General features: G+C 41.6%; 2 protein-coding genes across 9 annotated transcripts in view; one reads left to right on the forward strand and one right to left on the reverse strand.

The window, feature by feature from the left end:
- Positions 1–4,826, forward strand: part of LOC109526255 (LIM and calponin homology domains-containing protein 1) — a 62,416-nt gene extending 57,590 nt beyond the window's left edge. For 5 of the 8 annotated variants that reach the window (XM_019887423.1, XM_019887427.1, XM_019887426.1 and 2 more), the window contains 4 exons: positions 1,580–1,657; positions 1,954–2,062; positions 2,179–2,281; positions 3,185–4,826. In XM_019887423.1, coding sequence (XP_019742982.1) covers positions 1,580–1,657; positions 1,954–2,062; positions 2,179–2,281; positions 3,185–3,210 — 316 coding nt within the window. In that variant the 3' untranslated portion in view covers positions 3,211–4,826. Of the gene's footprint in view, positions 1–1,579; positions 1,658–1,953; positions 2,063–2,178; positions 2,282–3,029 lie in introns of all 8 variants that reach the window. The other 3 variants (XM_019887428.1, XM_019887424.1, XM_019887429.1) reach the window with 3 other exon arrangements.
- Positions 4,827–7,097: 2,271 nt separating this feature from the next.
- Positions 7,098–11,140, reverse strand: phox2bb (paired like homeobox 2Bb). The gene is made up of 3 exons (XM_019887400.1): positions 10,558–11,140; positions 9,611–9,798; positions 7,098–8,292 (listed from the first exon to the last, which is right to left on the reverse strand). The coding sequence occupies exons 1-3, from the start codon at positions 10,796–10,798 to the stop codon at positions 7,861–7,863; spliced, it is 861 nt and encodes a 286-aa protein (XP_019742959.1). The 5' UTR covers positions 10,799–11,140; the 3' UTR covers positions 7,098–7,860.
- Between the last annotated feature and the right edge of the window lie 3,337 nt (positions 11,141–14,477).

Genomic DNA, 14,477 nt, shown 5'->3' on the forward strand with positions numbered 1-14,477 from the left:
CACACACACACACACGCGCACACACACACACACACACGCGCACACACACACACACACACACACACACACACACACAAACAAACGTATGTGTACACGCACACACAAACGTATGTGTACTCTATTTTTATTCCAATAGTCCATAAGTATGAGCACACACTTATTTGACACTTCATATAGTCAGTGTAGAAAGAAAAAAAGGGAAAGAAATTGCAAAATTTACAATCAGCATTCACTTTCACTTACATCAATTTCTTGGATGTCTTTCATTTTACTTCCTCCGTCTTTCATTTTGATCACTTTTACCCTCTCTTCCAGTGTCAGAGCTCTTCTTGTCTTAGCTGCTTGACATCCAAAGGTCCGTTTTGTAGCCATTTTCGCAATACAACGTTCTTGCTGCGTCTGAAACGAACAATAACAAATACTTCCTGGACTACTGCGCATGTGTAAACCAGTGTGGTGGTTGTTGTTGCCGTTTCCGAATGAAGCAGTAGAGGTCGCTGTTGGATTAGACTTCGTTGTGGTGAACCTCGTCGCGAGGCAAGAGCAGCGAAAAACATTTCGTATAACGCAACAGGGTTTTTTTTTCTTTGAATGGGGGGCAGGAAAGTGGGAATGGTGTTAATGCATGAAGATTTTTTCACACTAGCAGGTATTTTGCCCCATGAAGGTTTTGTTGTCGAGGAGTTTCACTGTATATATGTGGGCGGCCTGGTGTTCCAGCGTGACCACCTCACAATGCAGACGTCGTGGGTTCGATCCCGGCCCCAGGCTTCCTGTGTGGAGTTTGCATGTTCCCCCCGGGCCTGCGTGGGTTTTCTCCAGGTACTCTGGTTCCCTCCCACATTCCAAAAACACGCATGGCAGGCTGATTGAACACTCTAAATTGTCCTTCGGTGTGAGTGTGAGCGCAGATGGTTGTTTGTCTGTGTGTGCCCTGTGATTGGCTGGCAACCGGTTCAGGGTGTCCCCCACCTACTGCCCGAAGACGGCTGGAATAGGCTCCAGCACCCCCGCCCCCAAAGACCCTTGTGAGGATAAAGCAGAATGGAAAATAATTGGATGGATAGAAAGATAGATAGATCGATATGTTTGTTTATTCACATTCAAAGTTTGTTTGATCTGTAATTCACCGACGGCATTGTCAAAGAATGGGATTCTGGAGCGCCAGGTGAAGCATTTTAAAACGTTACACGCGAGCTACAATTGTGATGTTTCTCCACTTAACACGTTACTAAAATTGCGTCACTGCCCCCTCTGTGTCAGGTCGCCCAAGGCAGGCAGTAATTTCCTCTTCCTCTTCACAAACTCTTGTATCGACTTAATTTTTCTATTTCGTGTATGTTCGGGCCCATTATGGCTGTTTTTCATCATGGCATGCATGTGTGCGTGCGACTGTTTGCGTGCACATGCGGTAAAGGGTCGATCACAGGAGGTTGACTACTTGAAAAGTAGATCTTCGGTCAAAAAAAGTTGGGCACCCCTGCTCTTAACTAACCCACATAAAGTCGGTCTCTGGGCATGGCTATGCACTTAGTAGCTTGGTCGCTTGAATGCCACAACAATCTGTCCCATTTTCCAGGAGTGCGCCCATCACTAATAACGTGGGCCGCAGCCCACCCAAGCCCCTTCCGCCTTCCGTCGAAGCACCGCCCAACAGGTATCCCCCATCGCCGCCATTTCGTGCTTCGCATCGACACTGTGATATGCTCGATTTGTGCTTGCTGTCATGGGAACAGAAATTAGCTTTTTAGAATGACAAAAGAATTGGGACACATACAGTGCATTAATGTATGTTTGCCCATTCCTGTCCTAAAGGTGTGATCAGATGAGTTTGGTGGTGGGGCGGGGGGTGGTATGGTTTCGTCCACCTGATGGAAACTCGAGAGCTCCCTTTGTCCTGAGACATGTTGAAGCGGCACGTGGCTCATTGTTGCTCTTTTTATTGCGGTATAGGTCTGTCAGCGGCAAGAAGCTGTGCTCCAGCTGTGGGCAGCCGCTGGGTAAGGGGGCCGCCATGATCATCGAGACCCTCAGCCTCTACTTCCACATCGACTGCTTTAAGGTGAGTGAAGAAGCCTTTTTCCTCAGGTTAGCATGAGTAGGAGGGGTAACAATTATGAAGCGAGCAGATTTTCGGGGGTTCGCTCCATTAATATTGATTTTGATTGTTGTGGTGAGTGCGGCGTGTGCAAGGGCCAATTAGGAGACACATCCACGGGCACTGACGTGCGGATCCGCAGCGGCCTCCTCAACTGCCACCAGTGCTACATTCGCTCCCGCTGTGAGTTGCCTCTACCTTCATCGTTGCTGCACATCACACGTGACCATTGAAAAGTCATTCGCAAAATCGCCCAAAATTTAAGTACCCCAGATACATGCAGGCCCTTGATAAAGTGATGTGTCCTTCCGCATAGTCTGTAGAATTCCTCAAAAATAAACGCTAACCCAGATTTAATACAGGCTAATGATAAAGCTTGTGCAGGCAGTTGGATAACTAAAAATAATCCACAAATATTTCAAGTAATCTCTTGTAGATGAACGGATGGACTGGCTAGAGCTATGCAGCTGGTCGCATGTAGTCACAGCAAACTCACACAAACCATCAGGCTATGTGGTCATCCGCAGAGTTAGTTGAATCGCTCAAAAATGAAATACCACTGTGGTGTTGTTCGCTCATTAGCCAAAATGTTAACGTTATGCTACTAAAGTGAGACCGAGTTACTCGGTTTCTATTGGCCTATTGTTTTGTTTTGTTTTGTTTTGTTTTTACCAATATGTACCCAAAAACAAACAGCTCTTCCAAATACCACCATAATGATGCAATTAAAATTGACTGCACAAACTTAATACAAACTGGAAACAAACCGTTCTGAAAAAAAAAAAATGTTTTGGGGGTTGTCAACATTGAAATATAACTGAACTGTAGTCTAAAAAAAAACGCGGTTTTAAATTTTTAAAAAACGTTAGACACTGTAACATGATACACAGTTTGCACATTTAATTCCATATTTTTTTCTGTCTACCACTAGAGGGAGCTTGCATGCCACTCCACATTTTGAGAATCACTGACAATCGCAGTCATCTATCTACACAGCCATGATCAATTTCCTTGCGATTCGTCATCTCGCCTGCGCCCTCTGTTGCCGCTTGCTGAGCGTTTGCTGCTCTCTCGTTTCCCCTCAAGCAGCCGGACAGCCGACCACCTTGTGACGCCTCCGGTCAAGTTGAACCCGATCACCTGCCAAGCCCGGTCCTCCCGTGCAACCCCATTTCATCACATCACATGCCGTATGCAATATATTATTCTTTAACCGCAGAGTGTCAGGCGTAAGAACAGTCACTCGATCGTATCCGCATTTTTATGAAGCACAATCTATTTAAACCCCCATTCAGTTCCATATAAAGCATGTACGTTAATTGGATTTAACCTGGTTTAGGCATCTCATTTTTTCCCCCCCTACTTTTCATCAAACGGCATCCATTTTATGCCACTGCCAAAACCAGATGAAATGAGATATGCAAAGGCACCTTCGCAATGTGCAATACTGGACCTCGACAAGGGCAAATGTCATTTTGGATCAGCAATGAATTGTACACCTGAGTGATGATGTCCAAAAATTGTTACTCTAATCCAAATAATCCACAAGGCTTCCACTGACACACACGCTTTGAATGTAATTCACAAGGGCAATAACTGGACTCGCTGCTTTAATGTGCCTTAGGAACAAAAAGGATGACGATGCAGCAAAGAAACATTCAAAAAAAAATGTTTGTCCCCCCATTGTTTTTATTTCATTTCAAGGAGAAAAAGTGGCCAAATTGTCATCGTCCTCCAAACTCCTTTATTGCAAGTCGTCCACTGTGCCGCCGCAGTGATTTTGCAGTGATTGAATGCGCTTGTCGTCCATTTTGAGGAATATAAGCAGGGCAAGACAATTGACCTTTCGCTTAAACCGCACCCCCCGGAAACGTAGAGCAGCCAGTCACAGCGCAGCACAGAGGCTGCCGCTTTCCTGGTTTGATTTTTGCTTTTTTTTTCCTCTATGCACAGCTGAGTGACACGAAGTTTGGATGGAAATGTATTCTTTTTTTAGGCTGGAGAAAAGCTGTTCGGTCGTCCACATAGTCGATTGAATACGTCCATTTTAGTCGGTTGAATAGCGCAAAAATCCAAAACTAGGCTAGAAAAATCCAGACTGGATGAAGCCACGAGGCTGTCTGCATCGTCTGATGAATCCCTCAGGAATCGACTAAAATTCAACTTAGCCCAAATGAAAAGCAGGCTTGATAAAGCGAAGCAGTTGGCCTCAGTCGGTTGAGTAGTGCAAAATCGAAAAGCAGCCCAGACAAAAGCAAAATGTGGATGAAGCTATGCGGTCATCCAGCATTGCGAGACGAAATGTTTTTTGTCTTTTTTTTTTTTTTTTTTTTTTTGCCTTAGCAACAGTAACTAGCGTTCTAAGCGAAAGGTCTATTGAACGTATGCCAACTTTTTTTTTTGTTTGTTTTTGCTGTATTTGCTATTTGAGAGCTGGGCATTGTGCTGCGGATGTTAAAAATAACTGCACGTTTACGCCTAAAACCAAAAGATGATGTTTAAAAAAAAAAAAAAGTACACATCTGAGCAATAGTTGCTGCGCTCCCCGGTGTCGTTGAGCATTTTCCTCTCTCAGTATTCCTCCGCTTCTCTTTTTCTTTTCGCAGGGAGGCTTTCTTGTGTATTTATTATAATAGTCACCTGAACATTATCAACACCTTTCAATGTATCCTTTCATTCACTGTGTCAATGCAATGACTATGTTTATAAATAAAACCATCCAAAGTCAGTGTCTGTCTGTATTTTGATTTTGAGGAATTTCTTATTTGGTGGAAGGGTCAAACTATGAGAAACGGGTCTCCTAATCTCAAAAGTGAGTATTCGCTTTCATGTAATGCAATGGACCGCATGCCATTTTCTTCACATTTTGTGCAGGTTTTTGCATTAATTTTTTTTTTTGTCATTTTTTTTTGTATTCTATTTTTTTAAATCAGAGCTCATGAGAATGTGTAGGTAAATGTATTTGATATTATATTTTTTTTTGTTTGATTTTTTTGATTTCAGAATTGTTTGAAAAGAGATGTAAGTTGTATCCCAAATGCTTAAATTTAGTACTATTTTCAGGACTTTTAAAAAACGTTTTGGGTTTTTTTTTTCGTTTTTTTGGGGGGGGGTTTCATGAATCGTACATTAACATTTTTGTCTCCGTTAAATCTTGGTTTTTTTTTTTTTTGTGACTCGGTGTAGAATTTTTAAATGTTTTCATAAATAGATCAAATGTGGCTTGTTTGGCAGAAGTGGTGTTATATAACAGCTGTTGCTTCGATGTTGCACTGACAGTCTCATTTTAGTTATTGAAATATTTTTTTAAATTTTACATTATTGCAGTATTTGTATTATGTCAGTTACAACTTAACTTTAGTTACCCCTTTAGTGAGGCAGTTTCATATTTATTCATGTTTTGCCATCTACCCTCTGTCAAACCAAAATGAGATTTATTTTCCTCACATTGAGATTTGTTACATTTACAGTATTCATTAAAAAAAAATCTACTTTTCAGCACGTCTGTTAGCTGTGAACTAAAGATGGATTAAGATTAAATGTTTATTTGTGAAATAGAATTTTTGCACATTTTTGCCAATTCTAGTTTCTCCTTATGCAACACTTCCACCAACATTTTTAATTTGCACTCTAAATCGAGGTAACACTCTTTACATTATTCAAAATCAATCCCATAACCCTTTCATGCACCCTGTCAGCTGATAAAATGATAAACTCCACTGTAGTAATCGCTGTCCCTGAAAGGGTTAAAATGAACATTTGCCACTTGTTTACCTTATTAATATCGCTTTATATCACAATTTTTCACATTTGAAACAGAAAAGTGACCTTTCCCACTGTCATCGTGTGTGTTGTTTGTGTGAGTGAAGCTGACAACAAAAACATGACCGAGCCATTTAGATTTTTTTTTGCTATAATTATTATTTTTTTTGTTTCATCAACAAACATCTCAATGCCTTGGAAAACTATGTTCACACGTAGAAATATTCCCTTCTTAAATATAAGCATCCAATTCCTAACAACATATAAATATCCTTCCAGACAACAACACTCACAACAAAGTGGGAGATTTAAAACAAAAGAGACGACATGCAAATTATATCCAAATAAATACAACATTTGCATGCATTCCCTTTTTACCAAAAATAAATTCTTCGGGAATGCGACTGAAAATGAAGACGATACGTGTCTATGATTCAACTATTAGGAGACAAGAATACATATTAACACTATACAATTGGAGCCACAAACACACCGCAGTAGAAAGACACACGAAACATAGATTCATGTCTGAGGTTGGGCGGGGAGCTGAAAGAGAGGGGGACCTTTGCTGTAATTGTGCCTTTTTCCCCCATTATAGTGGACAAAGGCAAGAAAATATCAACTTAAAAAAAAGTTAATTTTCTGAAAACTCAAGTCGTGTGGTCGTCTGCATAGTGGGTTTGAATCCCACAAATATCCAAACCTTGCACAGGTAAATGCAAACACTGCGCTTTTCCGCAGGGTTCCTTCATTTGCAAAATGACCACAGAAAAGCAGGCTCCTCATAAATTTGTGGTTGGCCATATCGTCAGTCCGATACCTCCCAAAATTCAAAAATCTGATCACATCAAAACTAGCCAAAATGGATGCAAACCGTGGACAATGCTATGCGGCTCACCACATACTTGGTTCAATATAACTTGAATCAAAACTCATCCAGATGAATGCAAAAGGGCAAAAGCTATGCGGCTCTCCACATAATAGAATCTCAAAAAAAAAAACTAAAATCGAACTAAAATCGGTCAGACGCATGGTCAGTTCATCCCTCAGAAATCAAAACAGATTCAATCCAAATTCTTGATAACACTCTGCAGTTGGCCGCACAGTCGTTTGAATCCTGCTCAAATCCAAACAGGCTCAGATGAATGATACCGTGCCATTATGTGGCTGTCCGCATAGTCAGTTCACTTCGTCAAAAATGGACACTAGATGGAAAGCAGGTCGCATAGTTTGTTGAATCCCCTAAAAATGTACTAAAATCAAAAGTAGCACAGATACAAATGCAAGATTTTGATAAAACAATGTGGTCATCTGCATTGGTGGAATGCTATTTAAAAAAAAAACAGCCCAGATGAATGCAAACTTAAATTAAAGCTATGCGGCTGTCCAAATTAAAAAAAAACACCTCTGGATAAAATTATGCGATCAGCCACATAATTGGTGGAATGTCACCAAAATCCAATCTTGTCCCGATAAATGAAAACTGGAGATAAAGCTATTCGGCAGTCCACATCTCTGAAAAATAGACCCCAGATAAAATGCAGGCTCTTGATAAGACTATGTTGTTGTTCACAAAATTGGTCGAATTCCATACAAATCAAAACTCCAGCCGCTGCAATGCAGGTGTTTGTGAAACTATGCAGTCTGCCACATAGTCAGCCGCGTGTTGGTCTGTTCCAGGATAAACATAGTATCTGTCAAGTAATGCAGTGCTGTTAGTTTTACTGTTAAAACAGTTGGTGAAAAAGGGGAAATAAGACGTGGACAAAACAATCCAAAATGTGTGTGTGTTGGGGGGCGGGAGGTACAAAACAAAACAATCCAATTTGAGTTGTTTTGTGAAGTTGGGTTATTTTCCACCCACCTGGTTTTAGAGCGAAACTGCAGTTTGCCGAATGTGCCACGAGAGTGTATTTTAGTTGAGCAAATGCCACACAAGAGGGAGACAAAACAAAAGCAGGTTTGACTGTCAAGTGTCCCATCAGTTTGTGTGTGACCACCTAGAACATGCTGCTTTTTACTAAAGCAGCCTTGGCTCCGTTCTGTCTCTGCAAGGACGACAGCACGCTGGCGAAGGGCCCGCCCAGCGAGTCCGGGATGGAGGTGATGGTCCCCGGGGCGGCGGCCCAGCCTTGGCTCGGCGACGTCACCCCGACCCCCATGCCGGACGACACGGCGCCCTTGCCGCTCTCCTCCTGTCCACCGTTGCCGCCGCCGTTCACCTGCACGCCGGTGGGGCTGGGCCCTCCGCAGTTGGAGGTGGGCACCGGGTTGGGGCCCCCCGTGCTGTCCGGGTCGGTGGATTTGCCATCTTTGCTGTCGTCGTCCCGCGGGTCCGATTTCTTGCCGGAATTGGACTTGGCGGCGGCTGCAGCCGCAGCGGCTGCGCGCTCCTGCTTGCGGAACTTGGCCCGTCGGTTCTGGAACCAAACCTTGAAAAGATCCCCAAATCCGTCATTAGTTGGCCACCACCTATTTTGAGGCTAAAATATCTATTTGATGCTGTTTGGACTAGTTCAAACGACTACTGAGGATCCCAAACATGGTCTTTCTTTCTTTTTTTTTTTTTTGTTTTTGCATAAACATGCTAAGTGACCGCTAATAACCCATTTTTACTGCATGCAGTTAATTTAATACAATAAATTCGATTCGACAGTTATTTTAAAAATGTCAATACAGCAGGCCTATTTGTGTTATAGGTCTTATACATGAATAATATACTGTAAAAGAGTTAAGAATATTTTTCTGCAGTTAAGGTAGCACATGCTCATTTGGGGGGGGGGCGAAATTGTGAGTCATATAATTAATTACATCATTGAATAATTTTCAGAAAATATACTGTATTCCTTCTCTCCAGTGCACACCCTATTGCCAATGCATGCCCGCTACTCTATATAAGTAACTATTTGGTGATCGGAATAACAATGAAAAAGGGTAATTTTGTGACTTCCGTATCCATACCTTTATCCTGCTCCTTTAGACAGTGTGCAATACATGTACAATTGACTTTAGTGTACATACTTATGTTTAAACTGTTCCTCAAATATTGTTAAAAAATGCATTTGTAAAAATAAATTGGGGGCTTTGCTCTTTTCACACCTGACTGCTAATAAACGTCTGGCCCTCTGCAGTCAAGTAACACAAGGCCATTTTCAATCTGCTTGATGTGACTTCACTTTAATATTTGGAATAGTGACACCAGAAGACGCTTCAATCGTGTGGCTTGTCTTCTGAAAAACGAAATACTTTTTTCATGCTTTAAGATGGAAAGTATGAAAAATATATACTTTTATTATTGATGATCATTATACACGATATTCTTAATGATTGGGATGCACCTTTATTTGCTTTGTATTGATCAGCATTGTTTTCATGTATGATAATATCGTTTATATCCTAACGTCTTTCAAGTGAGTGTTTTTATTTATCGACTTCAACAAAATAACACGTCGTTTTATAAAAACGCACTTGGAAAAATCACGACCTGATCTGTATGTGCGTCACCTTTGCGGTTAAGTAAAAACTTGCTTAAAGCATTCCATTTTGTGACGATATTCAAAGAAAAAAGAAAAAAAAAACAACCAAACTAATTTCCACTTGGCAACATTATGTCATTGTGTGCATTTATTTGAGTCTTGTTTGGGAACCAAATTGCGGTTTGGAGCGGAAAGAATTTGGGAGCCCCTTTTGTAACCGCAGCGCATCTTAGCGAGAATCCCCCTCGCTGCCCTTGACTTGGTGATTGTTTACCTGCACTCTAGCTTCAGTCAAGTCTATCTTGAGTGCCAGCTCTTCACGCGTGTAGATGTCCGGGTAGTGGGTCTCGGCGAAGACCCTCTCCAACTCCTTGAGCTGCGCGCTGGTGAAGGTGGTCCGGATGCGCCTCTGCTTGCGCTTCTCGTTCAGACCCCCGTGGTCCGTAAACAGCTTGTAGGGCACTGCATACGGCAAGAGGAGACGATGACGTCATTTCGTTAAAACAATATAAAAATTATAATAATAATAATAAATCCTTTGGGGGTCATGTTATGAAATCTTGAATCTAACTGCAGTACAAGTGGCATTGCGTTCTGTTTTGTGTCAAGTGGACGCCCAAGATTGGTTTCCCTCTTCCAGTTGACCAGCGTAAAAACGTATGTAATCATCTCGCGTGAAGTTGTCAGTTGTTGTCAACTGAATCAAAAGTGGAATTATCAATGTGATCTTTTAATCATAAATGTAAAGGTCAGTCGTTTGTGTCCAAAACGCCGTGCGTATTCGTCGCTTCAAAGTGTGTTCATTTCACTTTTACTGCGCGCGATTCCATTTTAATTGTGTTCAAGTCTGTGTCCAGTGATCATCCATATGTGCTTTTAGTCGCAAATGCATTTCAATTCTGTCCCGAAATGAGTGCTTTCGCCCTGCCCGAAAGCGTGCGTAAATTGTCATAACTCGTCGCCTTCCGCGTACTGTAACTCCCAATTTGGGCGCCAATAATGAGTTTTGCTCTTTGCTTATCTAATTATTCGTCTCATCGCAAAGTAAACACATTACGGCGGCTTATAGGATAATTCTGTTGGAGGCTTTCGCGTGTGACACGCGCGTAACCGAATTACACGCACGCAGCCGCTCCTAACACGATAAATTCCTTCATTTGTGTACGCAAATTCGGCTCCGACCGAGCGAGCCGTGGGTTGCCTCTTGAAAGTGCGCCTCACCTGCCGCGTAGGGGCTGCTCTGGTGGTCCCTCAGCGTGCCCAGGCTGCAGGATCCGGGAGCCAGCGACGGGCAGCCGCTGGTGGCCCCGAACGTGGTCCGGATGGGGTTGTACTGGAAGCCGCTGGCCTGGCTGCACGAGCTGAAGTCCGCGTAGGCCGACGCCAGGCTCGACGTGTCCATGCCGGCCATGCACGACTCGTAGGCGGACGAGTTGAGGTAAGAATACTCCATTTTATACATTTGGGAATGCACCCAAAAGCTGAAGAATCCCCAAGTCGTCTTATGGTGGCGGGCGAAAGGGATGAGAACGTGTGAGGTTTTTCAGGTTTTTTTTTTGTTTTGTTCTGGTTTGTTTGGGGTTTTTTTTTTCGATGTTGACTGCTCGGCGGCCACTCCAGAAGTGGCCTCCTTTATAGCAGCCCAGGCGCGTTTTGTGAAAAGCCCCCTAAGAGCCGCCTTGCCGGAGGTCTCCAGAGCATATCCAGCTCATCAGAAACGCGCGGACGAACAAAAGCAGCGCCGTGCGCGCGCCGCACTGCCTCCTTCCTTCCTACCTCCTTCTTCTTCCTCCACCGCTGCCACTGCCGCCTCCCTGCTTTACATGACAATAAGTCATCAGTCTATTGGGCCCGTCGTCCGGCCGAGCTGCAGCATCATTGATCCCCCCCCCCAATCCCATCCCCCTGCATCTGTAATTAGAATTTAATAGCGCCGCAGTAGAAGCAGAGAAGGAGAGCGGGCCTCCTTTTGCCCTTTAATTCGATCACACCACTTAGAAATAATGAAAGTTGGGTGACGATTCTCCCTGATGCAATTTGCTCGCCCCAAGCTTTTAAAAGGCAGCCTGCGAGCCTTTTGCCACACTGTCTTGATTTTCTTCTCTGTAGACCACCCCCCACCCCGCCCCATGTGGATTACACGGTGCTCATCCATGCAATAAATATTTGTGCACATAATTCACTCTAGGAATGTACAATGTCACATTTTTTGTACAATTTTGTTGTCACTCAGCCTGTTTTCTGTCATTTTGAATGACTTGTGATACGAACTTCCAATTTCCACAATTGAGTTTTTCTCGTTGTAATGAGTGCTGCAGCGGTCATCAACCGGGTCATATTATCTCCCCCCCCCCCCATGTGCACCTTTTATTATTTTTTACAATTATTCTGATTGCTTATTGCTGTTATTGTATTATGAGTATAGTTGCTCCAATTGTATATTAAAATATAGCAGAGTATTTTATTAACATTGTCTCTGCCTTTGTTTGGCATTAACTGCAGCTTTATGTTGTTTTTGACAAGGGTGATCAAGTTGATAATGAGCCACAAATTTCCCGTTTTCAAAACTGATTTATTCCATGAAACAAAATAATCAATTTAATGATTGAATGGATGCCGATACACTGTTAGCCCCTCTTAAGAACTTATAAACATCATGACGGAGAGTTACTAGTGTGCTTTTAGAATTTTGTGTTTTTCTTTTTTTTTCTGTTTTTTTTCCGACATCAAATGTGCACAATGTTTATGTAACTTTTATAGTGATCTACAAACTTCCTAATAATTTTTATAATGTAGTTTTTCTTTTCTATCATTTTTCCATCGAGCACCTCGAAGTGAAGTAAATGCAATTTATATTTTTATGAATTGTATTTTCAAATTTTTAGTCAATACAGTTTTGCCTTTTTCTTGGACATAAAATGTTCACCGTCATCAAGTAATAATAATTCCAAATATGGCTTTCATATTTTATGTATGCCTATTATTGGTGCAGTACGCTAATTACAATGTTCTAATTAACGAAACATGAATCAGTACCATAGCTTCATCTGATATATGATGTTGTAATGGTTTAAAATATTGTGTTTAAAAAAACACACACACACATTTTCTAGCCTATGCATATGTTACAATATTCATAACCGCATTTCAAGGAAATTAAACTGATCTATGAATAATTAGCTTGCTAGTTGGGAAAAAGTGTTCGTATAATACATATTATTTTCAATGAAAGCAAGTAAACGACATTTTCGTCATGGCAATATAGGTACAAATAGAATGTTGGTTTCATGTATGGTTATTCGAGATCTTTTTACGTCGCAAAAAGGCCTTGCCGTGATCTTCTATATGGTGCCACTGCTTTTCTTTGTTTTCGTGACTCGTTTGTTCCTCAATAATCTCATTACACGTTTTTAGATTATACAATGAAAATCCGGCGAAATTAAAGAAAAAAATACCCCCAATCATTTGTGATTTTCCCTTCAACTGCCCATGACGTTATTCGTTTCCCAACCATTTCGTAATTTTAATGAGTAGTGGTAGTAATAGCCGCAATAAAATGGCCATCAAGTCAATTTTAGACGATGTAAATAACATTCTAATAAGGACCAATCATCTTTTGGTCGTTAAACGAACGAAAATGTCTCCATTGTCATCCGATCGACTTCCAAATTGTCTTTATTGCTTTCATTCTTGCTTTGCTTCGCCCCCGTGCAGTAAACGGACGTCGTCGTTCTAATCGAACCTTTTCACTTTTTTTCACGCAACTCCACTTGAATTGCGTTCAAATGAGCACATTTTTTCTTACTTTTCCCAAAAAGCCACTCGAGCAAATACCTTTTCACCCCCAGTGCATCAAGTGTGTGACTGATTTAAACGTACGATTTAATTGCCATCGTTCACAAAATATGAAACTGTGCTGCCACCACTCACCGTCACGGTCATTCATTTGCAAACCTTTTCACTTTTGAAACAGTAAGTCATTTATCACGTAAACTCACCCCGTGCGTTTTTTGTGTCTCCCCCTTTTTTCTTTGCACAGCATATTATGGAAATGCCCTTTTTTGCCCCCTCTTTTTTGCACACAAGCTGGTGCTCGACGGCCAAGAAGAAGTGAGCTAATTCAATTACGGCTAGCCAAAAGGGCCAAATGGCGCACACCGTCATCCCAGGACTCCATCCCTCCCTCCACGCGTCTGGCGGCCAGCACAGAAATAAAAGAGAAAAAAACGCAGCAAAAATAATCGAATCAGTCTCAGAAGGAAGCACAAGGCCAAACGCAATTAAAAGCTTGCTTTTCTTTCGCTCTCTCGCTTTTTCTCTTTCGCGCCATAGTCCACCAGCTCCCCTTTTCTTTGTCCTTTTTGAAAAAAAGGCGTCTTTTCCCATGTTTACACCTGCTGCAAAGAGCAGGTCATAACATTAGGGATACCAGCGCAAACCACACAAGGGACAAAAAAAACGCGGCTTTGACGCACGATGCATTTGCATGTTCTCTATGACAATAGATTAGTGATTGTTATTTGTCATCAATTGCATCTCTCTCTCTTTCTCTCTCTCTCTCTCTCTCTCTCTCTCTCTCTCTCTCTCTCTCTCTCTCTCTCTCTCTCTCTTAAACTGGTTGCACTTAACATTTAATATTAACACAATGTCTAATTGCATTTTTAATTCATCAATAAAAAACAAATTTTACTGTGTCAATGAGTAAAAAGATATATTTGACAATATAAATTTAATGAGCCCGCTACCCTCGTGAGGATATGCGGTTAGAAAATGGATGGATGGATGAAAGTTAATTGAAAATAGATGTATAACATAATGTAAATTTTCGAACTTTACATGAATAGAAAATTACTGATCGTTATAAATGTAAATTCTAAAAGGAGAAAAAAATTACTTGTTCAAATTAAACAAATATTTAAAAATAAAAATAAAAAAAAGAAATGGTTGTAATTTGCATATTTTGTCAAACCTTGCGTGAAAAGCGAGTTCACGTGACGACACCGAAGTGAGCGTGGGGCTAACGTGCGTGCGCTGTTTCGAGTTCGTTTAGCAGTATGGCCAGTAAATTGTGTAATTCTCATTTACGTGTCTGTAAGAACATTGGGAAAACTGGCCATAATCCGTTCTGTTAACATGTTAAT

This window comes from Hippocampus comes, unplaced genomic scaffold (assembly GCF_001891065.2).
Source record: "Hippocampus comes isolate QL1 unplaced genomic scaffold, H_comes_QL1_v1.1 scaffold202, whole genome shotgun sequence".
Classification (NCBI taxonomy): domain Eukaryota; kingdom Metazoa; phylum Chordata; class Actinopteri; order Syngnathiformes; family Syngnathidae; genus Hippocampus; species Hippocampus comes.

What these genes read in the sequence shown, in the direction of transcription:
- phox2bb (XM_019887400.1), bottom strand. Translation starts at nt 10,798, where the DNA reads ATGTATAAAATGGAGTATTCTTACCTCAACTCGTCCGCCTACGAGTCG. An exon ending in GAGCAGCCCCTACGCGGCAG is followed by an intron (nt 9,799 to 10,557) that starts GTGAGGCGCACT and finishes TGCCGTATGCAG; the next exon opens with TGCCCTACAAGCTGTTTACG. An exon ending in TGACTGAAGCTAGAGTGCAG is followed by an intron (nt 8,293 to 9,610) that starts GTAAACAATCAC and finishes GATCTTTTCAAG; the next exon opens with GTTTGGTTCCAGAACCGACG.